Source organism: Morus notabilis, unplaced genomic scaffold, assembly GCF_000414095.1.
Source record: "Morus notabilis unplaced genomic scaffold, ASM41409v2 Scaffold102, whole genome shotgun sequence".
Taxonomy (NCBI): Eukaryota; Viridiplantae; Streptophyta; class Magnoliopsida; order Rosales; family Moraceae; genus Morus; species Morus notabilis.
The window spans coordinates 415,065-431,993 of record NW_010365014.1 but is presented as its reverse complement, the minus strand read 5'-3'; the positions used below and the strand labels follow the sequence as shown (position 1 = coordinate 431,993).

At 30.5% G+C, this 16,929-nt stretch overlaps 3 protein-coding genes across 3 annotated transcripts; all 3 read right to left on the bottom strand.

The window, feature by feature from the left end:
* Window positions 1–1,513: 1,513 nt before the first annotated feature.
* Window positions 1,514–3,779, bottom strand: LOC21402240 (probable ascorbate-specific transmembrane electron transporter 1). Its single transcript, XM_010107249.1, has 4 exons — window positions 3,621–3,779; window positions 3,468–3,516; window positions 2,434–2,636; window positions 1,514–1,786 (listed from the first exon to the last, which is right to left on the bottom strand). The coding sequence occupies exons 1-4, from the start codon at window positions 3,777–3,779 to the stop codon at window positions 1,514–1,516; spliced, it is 684 nt and encodes a 227-aa protein (XP_010105551.1).
* Window positions 3,780–4,682: 903 nt separating this feature from the next.
* LOC21402239 (ascorbate-specific transmembrane electron transporter 1) lies at window positions 4,683–6,078 on the bottom strand. The gene is made up of 2 exons (XM_024171650.1): window positions 6,010–6,078; window positions 4,683–4,943 (listed from the first exon to the last, which is right to left on the bottom strand). The coding sequence occupies exons 1-2, from the start codon at window positions 6,076–6,078 to the stop codon at window positions 4,683–4,685; spliced, it is 330 nt and encodes a 109-aa protein (XP_024027418.1).
* A 5,308-nt stretch (window positions 6,079–11,386) lies between these two features.
* LOC21402238 (probable transmembrane ascorbate ferrireductase 3) lies at window positions 11,387–13,470 on the bottom strand. The gene is made up of 4 exons (XM_010107247.2): window positions 13,240–13,470; window positions 13,084–13,132; window positions 12,593–12,792; window positions 11,387–11,958 (listed from the first exon to the last, which is right to left on the bottom strand). Exons 1-4 carry the CDS (start codon window positions 13,402–13,404, stop codon window positions 11,680–11,682), a joined length of 693 nt encoding a protein of 230 aa, XP_010105549.1. The 5' UTR covers window positions 13,405–13,470; the 3' UTR covers window positions 11,387–11,679.
* Window positions 13,471–16,929: the final 3,459 nt, after the last annotated feature.

Below are 16,929 nucleotides of genomic sequence, written 5' to 3'. Positions count from 1 at the left end.
ATTGGACAGAAGGAGATTACTTGCTATAGGAACAATTGAACAAAGGTTGAAGGGACATTGTTGTACATTTTGAAAGTTGAGAATAAAATTACACAAGTCACTTAAGTTCAGAGAAAAAATATTGAATAAACGGCAAAAATGCGCAAAAGCTTAACTGTAAATTTTTTCTTTTATATTTATGCCCCACTAGAATTAAATATTGACTTATCGCACAGGTATGTACCAACATTTTTTCCCATCATCTATCATATTATTATATTAAGAAAAATGCTTAAGAACACTAATGTATTAAATACCATTACTATGTGGACGTTTAGTTCACGAATTTAGAATCATGATTCATAATTATTCTCGGTTTATGTGTATTTTTTATAAGAGAAAATACTGTAGTGAATCACAAATTATGATTCAAATCATGATACGAATCCTCATATCAAACACCCTCTAATAAAAGATAAGGCTCATTTATAGGCCACACACTACAAGTCTCACATTTTATTAGGGGTAGTGCAAAGTCATACCGCATTGTTCTTAATTATTCTCAGTTTATGTGTATTTTTTATAAGAGAAAATACTGTAGTGAATTATGAATTATGATTCAAATCATGATACGAATCCTCATATTAAACACCCTCTAATAAAAGATAAGGCTCATTTATAGGCCACACACTACAAGTCTCACATTTTATTAGGGGTAGTGCAAAGTCATACCGCATTGTTCTTATATTGACCCAAAGTGAAAGTGACTCCCCTTGCTCTTATAGTTTCACCGGTCAGCACAACGTATTGTTTTGGTGGGTTTGAGTGAGTTAATTATTATATTAGCTACCACCATCCGGCATCCATGAAAAAGAATGTGCGGTTGGAACTCATTCGAAAATAATTTTATTTTTTATATAAAAATAGAAATGAAAACGTTTTCAATATTAGACAGAAATCATTTTTTAAAATGCGTTTGATAGTTTTATCAAGAGATTATTTTCAATATAAAAAACTCATTAATGTCTCTCTCTATCTGCTCAAGAGAGAAGAAAATGAAAACAAAAAATGAAAAACGACTAAAAGTCGTTTTTCATTTCTTTCACATTTTATACTAAACCAAAAAATCGTTTTCATTTCTTTTTTTTTTTGTCTTTAATTGTGTCAAACGCTGTTTTAGAATCGTTTTTATTTTTTTATTCTAAAAAAATGTGAAAAATAAAAACAATAACAATTCCAAACACGACGGTCAAATTGCATTTCAAAAATGTCAAATTTTACATTCAAATTGCATTGCAATATGTCAACTTTTTCACCCGAAAAAAAAAAAGAAAAAAATGCACACACTCGACAGAATTGTTGGAATCCTTCTTTTTAATAATAATAATAATAAATAAATAAATAACTTTTCACGCAACCAGAGTGCTCAAAAATAACTGAGCAAGGCTACAATCTCTACTTAAAATAGATAAAAAATTGAAAACAAATTGAGTACTTGTCTATGTTTGATAAACTCATGGAGACGCTTTGAACACTAATAATAGCCCCGTCTTGGAAGGATTACACTGAGGCCAACACTCACACCAAATAGAGAAATCAACAGCCCAATGAAGTTCACTATGAGTCCTTCTTGGCTAATCTTCAAGTTCAATTTCAAGGCAATCGATTTTTGAACAAGTCCCGTCTCGGCAGTGCCTATTGCTAACAGAAATATCGCCATGCCGAAAAATACGTGCCATGGTAAAATCGTTGCTTTTCTTGGCGCTGCGGCTTCCGGGAATAAAAAGGTAAAGAAACTGAGCAAAAACTGAAAGAAAATTCATAATAATGGTTAAAACGGAAAAGAAACTAAATGGATGTTTGTTTTATGTATTCGTCCCTGATTTTGAATCATGATTCATAGTTCTTTACAGTATTTTTTTTCTCATAAAAAACATACATAAAACGAGAATAGTTCTAAATCTATGATTCAAACGTCTACTAAGAATTGCAGTAAAAGAGAACATTACACTTAGTTTATTTGATTTTTATTTCTTGCTTTCTAATTAACTATTTATTTTGTTTGCTAAGTATTTTTTTTTTGTTGGTAAATACATAAATGAATAATAATTTGATAAAGTTTGTTTGAATAAAACCTAATCAATTACTCTCATTTCCAATATTAGTCTAATTGATAAAAACATCCCTCTTCCAAAATGACTCGATTGACAATTAATTGCTTTTTTTTTCTTAAGAAGCACAGTACCAAATACAAATAAATTAGGGGATTGTTCTTTTCATTGAGTTGAGAACTTCAGTTGTGTATGTGAGAGAAAAATAGTAAAAAAGTCAATTTTAAATTTTGTGAGAGAAAACACTGTATTAATAAAATTTGAGTCATGATTTAAACTATGAAAGTTTAGACAATAAAAGGGCACAAATAAGTCAAAAATATAAATAAAAGCACATATATACCTGCAAACCATATGCAGATATGGTGATAATGCCCAGCCAGGTATGTAAGGTGACAAAATCTTTGGTGGTGCCATCTTCATGTTTAAATTTGAAAATTACATATGTGCCTAAAACACCAGCGAGCAGAGCTAGTTGATGCAATATCACGTGGACTCCTTTTTGTGCTCTCCTTGTTCCAGGCACTGTTTTGTATGCCATCATTGCTGCTCCAAATTTAACACCAAAATAAGGGTCCGTTTAGCTCGTTGATTCAAGTTGAGATATGACTTTATGTGAAAGCTTTTTACTGTATAAAAAAATTTGATGTGATTATTTCTTAGAGTTTTTTACTGTAATAAAGCTCAAATTTTAAACTCGAATCGATAAAATGAACGGAACCTTAGTCTTCTCTTGGAGCATCTTTAATATAATGTCAAATTAGTGTGGCAATACTAAATTACAATATTTGAGTAAAAAAATCACTTTTTACTGTCGTGTTATTTTTATATTAAAATTAATATATATGTTATAGTCGGTAGTAAAATATATATTAAATTTTAGCATTCGATTACTATTAATTAAAATAATGACTCTTTCATTTAATCACTACAAAATTAACATTTTTAAATTATTTTAAAATAAAAAATTTTCTTTACTAGTTTGAAAGCTGACGAAATATAACTATAGTATTATCATGCATCGATTAGAGAGCAAAAAATAAAACAGCACATAAAAATGTCAACTTCACACTTTTTTTTAGTGTCAAATATATAGTATTGACATTTACGATGGGATGATTTTACGCATATGATGGCTAGAAGGTTTTGGCAGTGCCGTGGCTAAACGTTTAACAATCTTTCTTCAAAGAACTTTTCGTTTAGTTCGTTGATTCGAGTTAAGATGTTATTTTATGTGATAGATTTTTAATATAATAAAAAAGTTAAATGTGACTGTTTTTTAGAGCATTTTACTATAGCAAAACTTAAATTCTAAACTCAAATTAGTGAAATGAATAAGGTCTTAAACTTTTTATAGTGACCAATTTGATTATGTACCTTCACCTCCCATAATTATAAGCCCAACTATCATTAGAAAAGGATGTAACTGCAACGCAAATCATGATAAAAATTAATGCTAAACTTGAAAGAACAACAATATTAAAAAATTAGGATTGAGATTTCAAACAACTTATTGATGACAATACATACGTTGAAAATCTTCAGTTTGTTTAAGGACTTGAAAGCGAAGCCGTCTTGGAAGTGCAGGAGCCAAACCAACACTAGGGTCGTCACTGCTATGGCTATCAAATGTGCTAAAATCGCCGCAGGCGTCGCCGAAATTTGGTAGCTTCGACCGCTAGGCGCCATGTCTATCGCACTTCCAATCTGTCTTTGTTAATTTCGTGTTTCTTTTCTTGTGCTACACAATTAGCTTGTAAAGAGCAACGCTTAATTCTTCATTGGCCCATTTATACTTAAAGTGCTACAAAACATTGTCTACTTCAGTTCCTCCAGAAATTGCCGCACGGTCAACATTGTAGTTGTCCATATATAGAGGATTGACAAAGGCAAACAAATATGGATTAGTTTGGAAGTTATATATGAAGACCGTCTGGCCGGCAACAGAGTTAAAGGTGGATTTGTCCGTTAATTGTACAAGGATAAGTTTTATTGGTTTGTCTTTTCAATCTTGGTTAATCTGGCCTATGCAATGTTCTCTCACGGAAGATGAAAACAAAGTCATTTGTGATGATTAATTAGTTGTTAATTAACTTATGTATAAATACGAGGAAAGCAGCTACATAACTTGAAACAATTTTTTTTTTTGGAATAATATGGATGGTGGTACTAAGAACTAAGATGCCCTTCTAATTTAATAAACTTGTATTTAGTCTAGTTCAGTTTTTTAATTACTTTTTGCTTTGCAAGGCCTAATTAAAAGGGATACTTGTAGTCTTCTAATCTACAACCTTTTGTAAACTGATCTCAAGATTCATGAAAGTTGAAGTGTGTATTTTACAAATTTATAACAGCTTTAATTGTTTCAACATGAAATTAAAGAAATAAAAATGAAATAAATCCGAGTATAGTACATTTCAGAACAATGCAAAGTACAAACATGGACAAACTTCTAATAGTTTATTTATTTAAAGTAGTGTCTCCACTTAAATGGTGAAAAATCATCAAAACATATGGTCACAAAGTTAACCAAATAATGTAAATGGAGTACTTGTTAAGGTATGAACACTCTATGAAGAGGTCAAAAAATCGCTAATCGCCTCTAGGAAGAAAGACGGTAAGGCCAACAGAAGCCGCGAAGAGGAAGATAAAGAGACCGGTGAAGTTAACGATAAGAGCTTCTTGGCTACGCCCTAAGCCTAAGAAGATGAATGCTTGAGCCAAACCCATCTCAGTTGAGCATACTGCTAAGACAAAGATGACCATTCCAGCATATATGTGCCACGGCATCAATGTTGCCTTGGCTGTCTTCTCTGCTCCCGGGAACAAAGATGTAAACAAACCAAGCAGCCACTGAAAATTATAACAACACAAAAAGAAGAAAATGTCAAAGGATATGGTGATTTTGATTATATTGCACTCAATATCCATGATTAATTATGACCATAAGAAAGATGATATATATAATAAGGTAAAAAAGTAAAATAAAACTTACAATAAAAAGAGTACTACTCTTGATTGAAACGGCTTTTATATATCACGTTAACATTCTTTCTTATACAAGCCATATTTAAATTCTACATACCTAACATTAGAGCAATTTTCCAAATGGAATTTCCTATACTTGGTTATTACGTAAGATTTTAAGTTAGTGTTTTTTTTTCTTTATATATTTTTATATATAGCTTCAGATCTCGCATTGAAAATTCTATAATGAGATAAACTAAAAAATCGCGGGTATTATCTAGTGCTATCCAATTTCTATAAAATTCCATTTTTGCATGCTTTTGTGATTCTAATATGATTTATGTTAACTACATGAGCTGACGCCAATATCAACAGGTAAATTATTTACATATCTCAATATATTTAGATTTGATAAAATATGTGGGGAAGAACTCAGGTAAATAAAGTGAGCATGAATCACAAATCAAATATGTGACTCCGTTACTAAAAATGAAGTAGTGCAGCCATTAGGATCATTTTTATTTAAGACTTCTTTTATAGGCTTTAGATTTTGAACATCGGATTTGGTCAAAATCACATTAAATTAAAAGTATGTACAATAGATACTAGATAAATTCCCAATAAATAAATAAATGACTTTTTTCCCTCATGGTTTGTTTGGCCGGTCAACACCCCAACGAACATCGTAACCTTGTTCTCACCATAACCTCATAGTTTTTCAAATTAATAATGTTTTTCACGTTAACTTTATGATTTGTTAATCTTTTAATACCAATTAATATGTCATGTGAAGTTGTCAATATTTTCTTGGTATGGTTTAAAAATTTGTCATGTTGCAACACCGATAAAATATGACAGCTTACTTGACAGTACACGTGTTGGTATAGGGAAAAAAAGATCTAGATATATTATGTACCTAAAACCACATAAAGTTTAATAATTACCTGCAAACCAAATGAACAGATAGTGATAATGCCCAGCCAGGAATGTAAAGTAAACATGTTCCATAGCCCAATTTCATTGTGAAACTTGAAAATTACATAAATCCCCAAAATTCCAAAAACAAGACCTATGAAGTGAAATGTTAAGTGCACTATTTTTTGGGACCTTCTTCTAGCTTTCACAGTCTGGCATACCATAATAGCTGCATAAGTGAACCCCTAAACAAGCTATTATTACAATCTCAGGATATTGGAAATAACTTAATTAGAAAGTAATAAGTTAAGCAGTCAATTGAGATGAACAATGAAAGTATGTCGAATTGCATCAGTAGGCCTATGAATAATACAAAAAATCTCCGTATAATATTTCAGAGTTTTCTTCATAAATTTAATTTTAAGCAATGAAATATGAAAAATTATCGCCTTGTAGTCAAGATAGGCTCAACTCTAGGCTGACCATCAGTTAGTTTTAGTCAATCGACCTTACTCAGCTCAATCAAGGCGGAGAGAAGGACCGACCGATCGCCAACAAAAATTCGTCCGGCGGTTTCGGTTGGTTTTTCTAGTGTTTTTTTTTAATACATTTTTGCCCTAATAATCAGCTAGTATAACCTAGATAACCGGATGGTTTTTATACGTTTGCTTCTACCAGAAGAAACGATTAATGCATAGACACAAACATAGTCACTAGTCTCACAAAAGTGCACAACACACTATCCAACCGAACAAATAAACATGCGTCATAATGTGCGCATTTAGAACTCATTCCAAAATGATTTTATTTTTTATATGAAAATGAACACGTTTTTAATCTTAAACATAAATCATTTTTAAAAACGTGTTTGGTAATTTTATCAATAGATTATTTTCAGTATAAAAAAAACTCATTAATGTCTCTCTCTCTCTCTCTCTTTCTCTCTGCTAGAGAGAAAAAATGAAAATAAAAAATGAAAAACGACTAAAAGTCATTTTTCATTTCTCTCATTTTACACTAAACCAAAAAATCATTTTCATTTCTGTTTTTTGTCTTTATTGCGCCAAATGCCGTTTTGGAAACGTTTTTCATTTTTTCTTTCTCAAAAAATATGAAAAACAAAAATGGGATTAATTCCAAACACAGCCAATAAGTATTGCGTAGGCATATGAGTTAAAAAGTGAAAAGCACTAGATTTTCCTTTTTTCTTTTTTACGGACACTACACACAGCAAAAATGAAAAGAAGCCACATGCAATTAATGAATATGCAAGGATGATAGTAGGAAAAGAACAAAAAAAAAAAAAAAAAAACTATATATGTTTATATAAGCTGGAACGATTAGTGATTGTTAATATAGTCCAACGATAAATTTATGCTGGTAATTATGTAATGTCATACTATTTTTTTTTTTTTAATGAAGGCACTGGCTTACCTTCTCCAGCAGCTAAAACAGGCCCAAGTACCATGAAAAGTGCATACAGCTGCGATTAATGAAAGGAAAAGTAATCTTGTAAATTAGAAGGTAGTGATCAATCGGGCAAATGTAGTAAATAACATATTTATAAAATTAAATTACATAAATAACATATTTTAAATTTATTTAAAATAAATAATAATTTATCGTGTAAATGTTTCATTTATAATTGGTAAAAAGATTTTTTTTCCATGTAAATTTTTTTTTACGACTAATAAATTTTTTTATCATGTAAATTATTTTTTACTAATCGTAAAAGAAATATTTACACGGTAAACTGCTATTTATTTTAAATAAATTTAAATATGATATTTACTTAATTTAATTTCATAAATATGTTGTTCACTATAATTCCCAGATGAGATCTATGTATAATGTCAAAAGCAAAAGAGAAATATTGGGAACAAAAAACGCAAAAGAACATGGCAAAATTGCTTAAAAAGTTTTGGTTACATTGAGAATCTTCTGCTTTTTATCATCATATGTGAAGGTGAGGCCTCCCTCAAATTGTTGTAGGGGTGTTCATCAGTTTTTAACCGACAATTTTGATCGGTTTCAAAACCGAACTGACAATGTCAGTTTTTGTCGGTTATGCCCAAACAAGCAAAAGGATTATCACGATTATGCCCAACAAATGAGCAAAAATTGAAACAGGCTTTGCTGTCACTGCCGTTGTTAATGCCATTTTGCACTATTCTCTCCTACCTATGTGATCTGAGCACTTATAAATCACCATTCATTATAATATTTGTATATGCATGGGGGTTTGTCTTGCTTCTTTCGTTAGGACATATCATCATATATTATCCTAAGAGTAATACAGTAATAGTGGTATATTATGACATTTACTCTATTTAATAATGACTTCAAAAAGAGACCTCCTTTGTTTTTGAATATCACATGTAGGACCGACTTTAATATCAAGTGTTTTGATTATGATAGAAAAATATAATCAAATAATACTATGTAGAGCCTACAATTTACATGTAAAATTTGTATATTGAGTAAGGATTTAAATTATCTATTTAATTTGATGTTCCATAATGGTGTTAAGCAATTATATTATGCCACATCATACAAAAAAATTTGAATTCTTTTTTTCATGTCTTAATATTTAAGTTTATAAACGATGTGACATAATATGATTTGAATCCTATTAAACTAATTGATGACATATAGTACAAATAAAATCCTTATACGGCCGAAAAGGTTACAGGGCTAAAAATTTAAAGTAAATATTATAACACATGAAATTCAAACGACAGAATCGCGAATCACGCCAATAATTTGTGGATACATTCACTAGTAATAAAAGAGTTTAATGTAGAAAAAAATATAATTGATCGAGAATGAAAAAGCGTGAAAGTTAGAGACGAGAAAGAACCTGGGAAATGGGTAAATTATGGCAACTTTTGCCTTGACATAATACCAACAGTATATATATATATATCTGTGTGTGTGTTTTGGAAATGGTCTGTAATTAAGTAAATAAGTCATGGAAGCAATCTCTTCATGCCACCAAAATGATAATTAAGTTCGCATGCAAAATAGTTTTTATAAAAAGCACGAAACTAGACCATATTCGAAGGAAACAGACGTACTAGGCTGAATGGTGAACAATAAATATTTGTTAATTCTATTCCTGTGCTTAAGTTATGAGTTTATTACTGAATCCAGTTGTAGTTAGGCTATATAAATATATATTTTTTTAGGAGTTTATACAACAAACTTTGGTTTAGTGTCTTCAGCCAATATTTTAAAAATCTAATTTGAATTAAAGAAAATATTTGAAATAATTACTTTCTTGACCATTCACCTTTAACAAAACCAATTGCTTATTTTCTCTTTATAAATCTCAATTTACAGCTTTACTCCTTATAAATCTCAATTTACAGCTTTACTCCTTGACTAATTACTTTATTAATTAATCCTTTAGTTTTGATACAATGTGCAATAATAAAAAAAGAGAATAAATAAGGTTGAGGGAAGACTTTACACTTATCCAAAAAATATATTGTGGAATGAGTCTATCCTTCTTCCATAAAGGGGGGAAAAAAAAAAAAAAAAAAAGAAGTTTCATATTACAAACGAGAGAGCTCTAACTTTTATTGAAATTAATTTATCCAAAATTTAAAGGTTGTTTAACATGCATGTACGTACGTAATTATATTATAGTTGTAACTTAACCGATTCCATAACGTTTTGAAAAAAAAAAATGTTGAAGGCCCTTTAAAACTTAAATCGACCCTCTACATATTTTCTTTTTATATATTAAACAAAATTCTCATACTCTTTCAAAAGAACCAATATCAAGTTTGAAGTTAGCTTCTAAAAGGTAATAAAATAACCAAAAAAGATGGAAGCTTTTTTTTTTTTTTTTTAATGAAGGAGAGATGGAAGCTTTCGTGCCAAAGAAAAAAAGAATAAGCTGCCAGATCAGAGGACTACCCAAACAGGTCGCAGTTCAAGTCAACAAAAAAGTATAAAGGGTTTGAAGAGAACTTTTTGGTTCAACTTCAATTTCTTTAATTTGAATTTTTTAAGATAAAATAATGTAGGAAAAAGGATTTAAATCAGAAGAATATGAGTTTGAACTTTTTCTAATGGACAAATCCCCTAAGAATCATTTTCTTGGACAAAGGAAATTTTATTTCACGCTAGTAAACTCACTTATATATAAGATCTGGCCCAATTCTATATTATAACATGTAAAAGCATAAATATAACATGACATTTATTATCTTCAATACTAATTTTAAAATGATGATAGATAAATTTTTTGTTGTTATAATTTTTTGAAGTTATATGTAATACTAATTTGATATGTGATAGATAAATTATTTGTTGTTATATCTCTCTAAAGTTATATATCACATGGACAAAAAAAAAATTATGTCACGCTTTCACTTCTATATCGGTCTTTTGTAAAGATATTAAATCTTTGTCTATGACACCATAATAGTTAGCACAACATGCTCAACAAAGTCAAATATATGGGTGTAGTTTTAATAGTTATCCTTTTAGTTATAAGATATTAATATGACAGTTATAATAAATTAGATAATTTATTAAAAAATTTATGACAATTAATGACATTAAATTCTTATCCCATCACGTAATTAAATTTTTATATTTGATGGTAACCACTAATAAAAATGTAACCATCGCAAACGTTTTTGTTTATATATGAGTATATATAAACAGAAACAAAATGTGGATATGTTCTTTTTATGTCGAAAATATTTACATAACAATTACTTGTATTTTCGATTTAATTAGAAAATATATCATCTATTTGTTTTAATTTATCAATTTTATATCAAGATATGTCTAACACGGATCAAATTAAGCTCTTGCATTTGTCAATGCTTAACTTTGACCAAGACAGTGACGAAAAATGCGTGTCCCCGAAGAGAAAAGGAAAAGAGAAAACCAAAATAAATGTCCAAAATAATATAAGAACCTCAATAAAACAAAAACAAAAAAAAACAAAAACAAAAACAAAAGGGGTGGGGTTCTAATTAGTTTTTAACTTTTTAATTTCTTTTTGCCTTTTATTTTATTTTATTTTGTTCTAACCCCTTTAGGTATTAACTTAATACATGCTCAAAATTTTTAGTATATAGTTGACGATATGAAAATAAACGGTATACTTTCTATTAACTCTAGAGCACATGATATATTTAAGTTTAATGCCTCATATATATACACACACACACACACACACACACGTTGATATCATGTTAAATTAAAGAGTACAGGAGGTGTATTCAGTATAAAAAAGAAAAAGAAAAAAAAAATAGTCCAGGAGGTGAAAAATAACCCAAGAGACTATAATGAGGTGCATATACTTAAATTGAAATGAAGAATGATTAAAAAAAATAGTGATAAAACTTCTGTACTTTATCATGTTATAAACTCAATATTCGAGCCTCAGAATAATAATACCTTTTTTATATTATTACTTTTTAATATTCTAACAATTAATACTAAGCGGAGACAGGAAAAAATAGGGCATATGAACCCATTTCCCTTTAAAACACACGTTCTTATAAATATTCAATACAACAATCACGCCGAGCCCTTCTAGGCTGAAAATTACAAGTTGAATTTTACACACAAAATCCCACCGGGTATATGCAATCAACTCATGGACATTAGAAAATAATTAAAGGGAAAAAAAATGTAATATATAAAGTAAGGATTCAGATACATATTGGATATCAAAGAATCAAGGATATTGCTTGACATAGACGCAACGGCCAAGAACAACAGTAAAATCAACGAAAACCCCAAAGAGAAGGATTGATAGACCAGTGAAGTTAACCAAACGGGCTTCAGTTTGATGCCTAAGCCCAAGAAAATGGGCCTTCTCCATTAGGCCCGTAAGGGCTGCGCAGATGGACATGAACAGAAGTGCTCTACCCCCAGCCATGTGCCATCCAAGCATTGAAAACTTTGCGTCCGCTGAAGCTCCATTAAGCATGAACACCACAAACCCTAGTAACCACTGCCAAACACAAACCTAACTTAGCTTCAAGGAGATCACATATCGTTTATACGATGTTATGATTTTGAATAGTACTAGTGGATTTCGATTTCCATAACAACTTCGGAGAATTCTGTAGTAAGTTATGAAAAAATAGTTTATCGATAGGATTATGTTTTTAACTATCAAATCTTTATTAGAAACGGTTCTTTTTGCCTTACTTTTGCTATTTTAATGCGCTTTTAATTAGATCAAATATTCAGAAATACCAGCTATGACTTTTTGTTAGTCATACACATTCGTATTTTCTTACCAAATTTAGAGTTTGACTAAAATCTAGCTTACCAAATTATAAGGGTATATCTGAAGTTTTCTATGAAATAAACATAATTAAAAATATTTTAGTCCCGTTCGTTTCACTAATTTGAGTTGATAATTTGAATTAAAAAGTAAATTCATGTGAGAGAAAAGACTATAGCAGAAAAGTTTGGATTTGAATTTTTATGAGAGAGATTAAACACTATAGCAAAAATTAATTTGAATTGTGATTCGAACAGTGACGACTCAGATATTGTTTATTTTCAACATTCAACGACTGCTAGAAAATAAAATGTCCAGCAGCTTCTTTCGACATATATCAGTACTTGAAAGTTACCTGCAGGACATACAAGCAGAAAGTGCCCAAGCCAATCCACGAATGCAAGCTATACATGTCCTCAATGTTTTTCATGTTATGATACTTGAAAACGGCACATATCCCAACGATCCCCATAATCAGAGCAATTACATGCAATAGCATGTGGATAAACTTCCTTGTTCCCCTTGCTGCTGGTACTGTCTTGTAGGCCATCATTGCTGATCTCCAATCAAATGTAATTTTTGGGTCATATATATATATATATATATATATATGCGTCACAAGAAAAGAACTTGAAAACAATGTAACCGTTTGGAAAAGTACTTTGGGAGCCGTATGATTAGGAATTCAAACACACGTGTTATTTATCAAACCTGCTAGATAGTATTTGCTAAATAGTATTTGTTCATGCAAATACTATTTAGCAAATATCATCCAAGCTCTCAATGAAATTCTTAATGGTAGTGCTAAATAGTATTTGTTCATATCATGCAAAGAAGGCCAATTACCTTGACCAGATAGGAAAATGTACCCAACAAACATAAGAACTGGATGAACCTGCAACACACCAAAAAAAAAAAAGACACATTAGAATTAATAATTCTCATAGAAAGCTCCAACATGGGCATGCAAGTAATTAGAATTATAATAAATTAATCACACACATTAAAGACATAATCCGGATTTTCTGAATCATAGTCAATATTCCCACGATAATGAAGCAGCCAAACAAGCATAAGAATGATTGCCAATATGCCAAACAAGTGGGCAAATCCAGTTAGACCAAAAGCTGGTCTCCTGTATGTGTAGGAGAAACGAGAACCATCCATATTCACGGCAGTATTTTGGGAACTGATCAACTAGAAAGTTTGTTCAGAGGAAGAAAGAAAGTTAATTTAATTTTCTCAGTTACATATTTAATGCTCATTATTAGTACTGGGGTTTTTATATAGACCAGTCTCTTATCAAAAGGTAAAGAAAAAATCTTGATATATTAATATTTTAACTTAATTTGTTCCTGGGATTGCTTCCTTTGTTGGGTTAGGAATTTTAATGGGAAACTTTGTGTTTTAGCAAAGCATCACCAACAGAAACAAAAGGAGGCGCCAGCTCTAAAATTGTTTAAAGGAACTTGTTCTCTTGTCCTTAATTGATCATAAGAATTTTTTTTTTTTTAAGACAAGACAGTGTGAAATAGGTTCTTTTTCAAAGAAGAGAGTGTCATCTGAAAGCTTTTGAATTAGTGCGTGAGAATTCCTTTTTTTTCTTTTCTTTTCTTTTATTTTTTTAGGGAAACTGAAATTCATTCAACTTGAAAAGTGTCATTAATTAGAAACTATTTAAAGTTATAATATATAAAGGAGCATAATCTCAAACAACACTGAACAAGCGTAATTGGCTATATATGAGGTTAGCTACACCATTCCTTACAGATAGAATGTAGCAAATAGAATCACTTCTAACTTGAGTAATACACATTTTAATATTATCAATTAACATTTGTCTCTGGGAGTAAAATCGAAAAAATAACGAAAATCCAAACCAACTGATCTCATTGCTAAACATTACGATACGTACCGGAGATCAGCTTTAACAAAACACAAAGAACACACACCATTAATGTTAAACACCATCAAAAATAAATAATGCGCCTTCCCTATGATCTCATCTTTTATCAATAAATAGTGTTCAGTATCATCGATGCACTATAACATTGTTGTATGTCATCATCTCTAGTCACCACTCGTCACCAATGGCATCCATGTGGTCATTTACCATCGTTCCCACATCGACTTTAGCTAAACCCAATTGAGGAGGAATCCAACGTTGCTGAACTAACTCAAGTCCACTTAGTGTATATATAGGGTTGGGTACCAAGAAAATGGCCAATTATTGACAGCATTGGAAGAAAATAACCTAGAGAATTTGTCACAACCCGTAACCGGGGCTAGTGACTGAATTGAGAATTTATTTTGAATTTTAAGAAACTATGACATTTGATAAAATTTTAGTTATGCCGGTAAGATTTTAAAAAGTGTAGAAAAAATAAAGAGAATCGATTAAGGATATATGAAAGTTATAGAGGATTAAAAGTTCAGAAATACATGAAAATTATTAGGGATATATGAATATTGTTACAGTGTGTCCCATTTTATTAAATTTGCTTAACTTTTTTTTATCAAATTTAGGAGATTAAAAGCTAAGTAATTGAAAATTTTGTGCTATAATTAAATTGGGATGTTAATTTTTTGTCAAATGTGCTTTTTTTTTATTTTACTAATTTGACACAATCATTGTCAAAATAGGGCATATTGTAACTTGACAATCATTAATTATGGGTACATTTGAGAAAGAGATGGTGAAACTAATTATTTTAGTGGGAGAAATTTAAAGTTTGGAGTAGTGTGGTGGGAACTTTTAAAGTTCATAGGACAAATTAGAGGTGACTATAAAGTTTAGAGGACAAAGTAAAGGCGACTCCGAAGTTCAGGGGGTATTAGTGCGAATAACCTAAAACTCAATTGCAATTTTACCCTTGTAATTAAACCCTCTATGTGAGTGCACGTGCTATTTTCTCTTTGGTTTTGATAGAAAATGAAATGGAGGGGGTAAAATGAAAAAATTCAAAGTTTAAGATAATACAGTGAAAACTCTTAATGTTCGAAGAGTAAAATAAGACGATCCGAAGTTCAGGACACTGGCATTTGGTTCATGAATTCAAATCATGTGATTAGAACTATTTTTGATTTACGTGTATTTTTTGTGAGAGAAAATACTGTAACGAACAACGAACCATGATTCGAATCAGGGAACGAATCTAGATACCATCAGACTTTGTGTAGTAGACTTGGAAAGAAATTGCACATTTTTCTTTTTCTTTATAAAGCAATCGAGAAAATCCTCAGAATTACAGAAAAGAAGAAAAGGCATCATCTTGACCAAGCCTCTTCCGTATTTAAATAAACCTTTGGCGTGCCATTGATCAGAACAGATAGATTAGCAGAAGTTAAAATATTTTGAACCCAAGTGAATATATATATATATATATTGCAGAATCCAAAAGCAACTCACGAATGATGAAATTGAATTCCCAATTCATAGTATCAAAAGTTTTTTTGTTTTTCTATATAAATACTCAAAGCCATGTTGCTGCCGGAAAAACCTTTTTATCTAGGAATCAATTAACGACTTCTGAAGCCAACAAGATGCAATCATGAATCTGTCACGATATTCTTCCCAATCATCCAGTCCTCAGTTCAACTTTTCCATAGGAAGGGCTAATGATGGAATTTGCACTATTCTATTGGACCATTAACATTTTAGAAAAAGGGTATAGACACCTAACCAATACCATAAATATAGCTCCAAATTAAAGTTGGCCAAAAACAATATTTCACATTTTGGCTGCTTAGTAATTAATTTGTTTTGCTTTGAGTTAAAAAATAAATAAATAAATAAATACATGTCATGATGACCAGAAATAACTATATAACTTCAGTATAACTTCTTCTCCGTCATTTTTTTCTCATATTTCCTTAAAATTTAATATGGTATTAGAGACTATTATTCAAAAGAGTTAGGTCGATTCATCAATATACAAGATTGGTGACTCTTAACAGAGTACCATCTTACAGAGACGTGTTAAAGGTAAGAATACTTGAGTCTCACATCGTCTAAATATAAATAAAACCATAATTATAAAAATATAGAGACACCCCACTTAAATAAGTTAACATTTTAATATTGATACTCAAATACAATTCTTCTCCCTCACTCTATCTCTCGTCAAACTCTAATATACAGTACTAACACATGGGAATCAGCAATATTGCCCAAAAACCTATAAATGGTTTTATTTATTAATCTTTTTCTTATTAATATATATGGGGTTTATTCCCTTTCGTCATCATTATATTGCTAGCTGGACCTCAAAAACCATAAGTTGATGGAGGAAAACAAATGAGGGATAGTGGTGAATAACATTATGACATTAATTGCAAAAATGCTATCATCTCGAAACCCTTATTATTAATTGTTTGTCAAAGTTTTTTGGGTTTGTGTCATCATTACTATTCTTTAAACAAAATACTGGGATTGGCCGCTATATGAGAGATGAAATCATCGCAGCATATAGCTAGTGGTTGGCAGCCGATATATAGCTAAGGATTTTTTCTCAAGTACCAACTTTTTTGTTTTTCGGTCCTAGCTCTATGGAAGCATCTAGATCAATCTCCTCACTTTCTTCCCTTCCAACTTCCTTTCAAGTACCAACTTTTTTTTTGTTGTTGTTGTTTTATAAGGGAAATTGCATTGCAATTCATAAAAATACAGTTACTAATACTTACAAAAATGAA

Excerpts from the sequence above, each read along its gene's own strand:
- LOC21402240 (XM_010107249.1), bottom strand. The coding sequence starts at position 3,779 with ATGGCGCCTAGCGGTCGAAGCTACCAAATTTCGGCGACGCCTGCGGCG. Across the intron at positions 3,517-3,620 it reads ACAAACTGAAGATTTTCAAC|TTACATCCTTTTCTAATGAT; the intron begins GTATGTATTGTC and ends TTTGCGTTGCAG. Across the intron at positions 2,637-3,467 it reads TATAATTATGGGAGGTGAAG|CAATGATGGCATACAAAACA; the intron begins GTACATAATCAA and ends AATTTGGAGCAG.
- LOC21402239 (XM_024171650.1), bottom strand. The coding sequence starts at position 6,078 with ATGAAATTGGGCTATGGAACATGTTTACTTTACATTCCTGGCTGGGCA. Across the intron at positions 4,944-6,009 it reads TATCACTATCTGTTCATTTG|TGGCTGCTTGGTTTGTTTAC; the intron begins GTTTGCAGGTAA and ends TATAATTTTCAG.
- LOC21402238 (XM_010107247.2), bottom strand. The coding sequence starts at position 13,404 with ATGGATGGTTCTCGTTTCTCCTACACATACAGGAGACCAGCTTTTGGT. Across the intron at positions 13,133-13,239 it reads ATCCGGATTATGTCTTTAAT|GTTCATCCAGTTCTTATGTT; the intron begins GTGTGTGATTAA and ends GGTGTGTTGCAG. Across the intron at positions 12,793-13,083 it reads CATTTTCCTATCTGGTCAAG|CAATGATGGCCTACAAGACA; the intron begins GTAATTGGCCTT and ends ATTGGAGATCAG.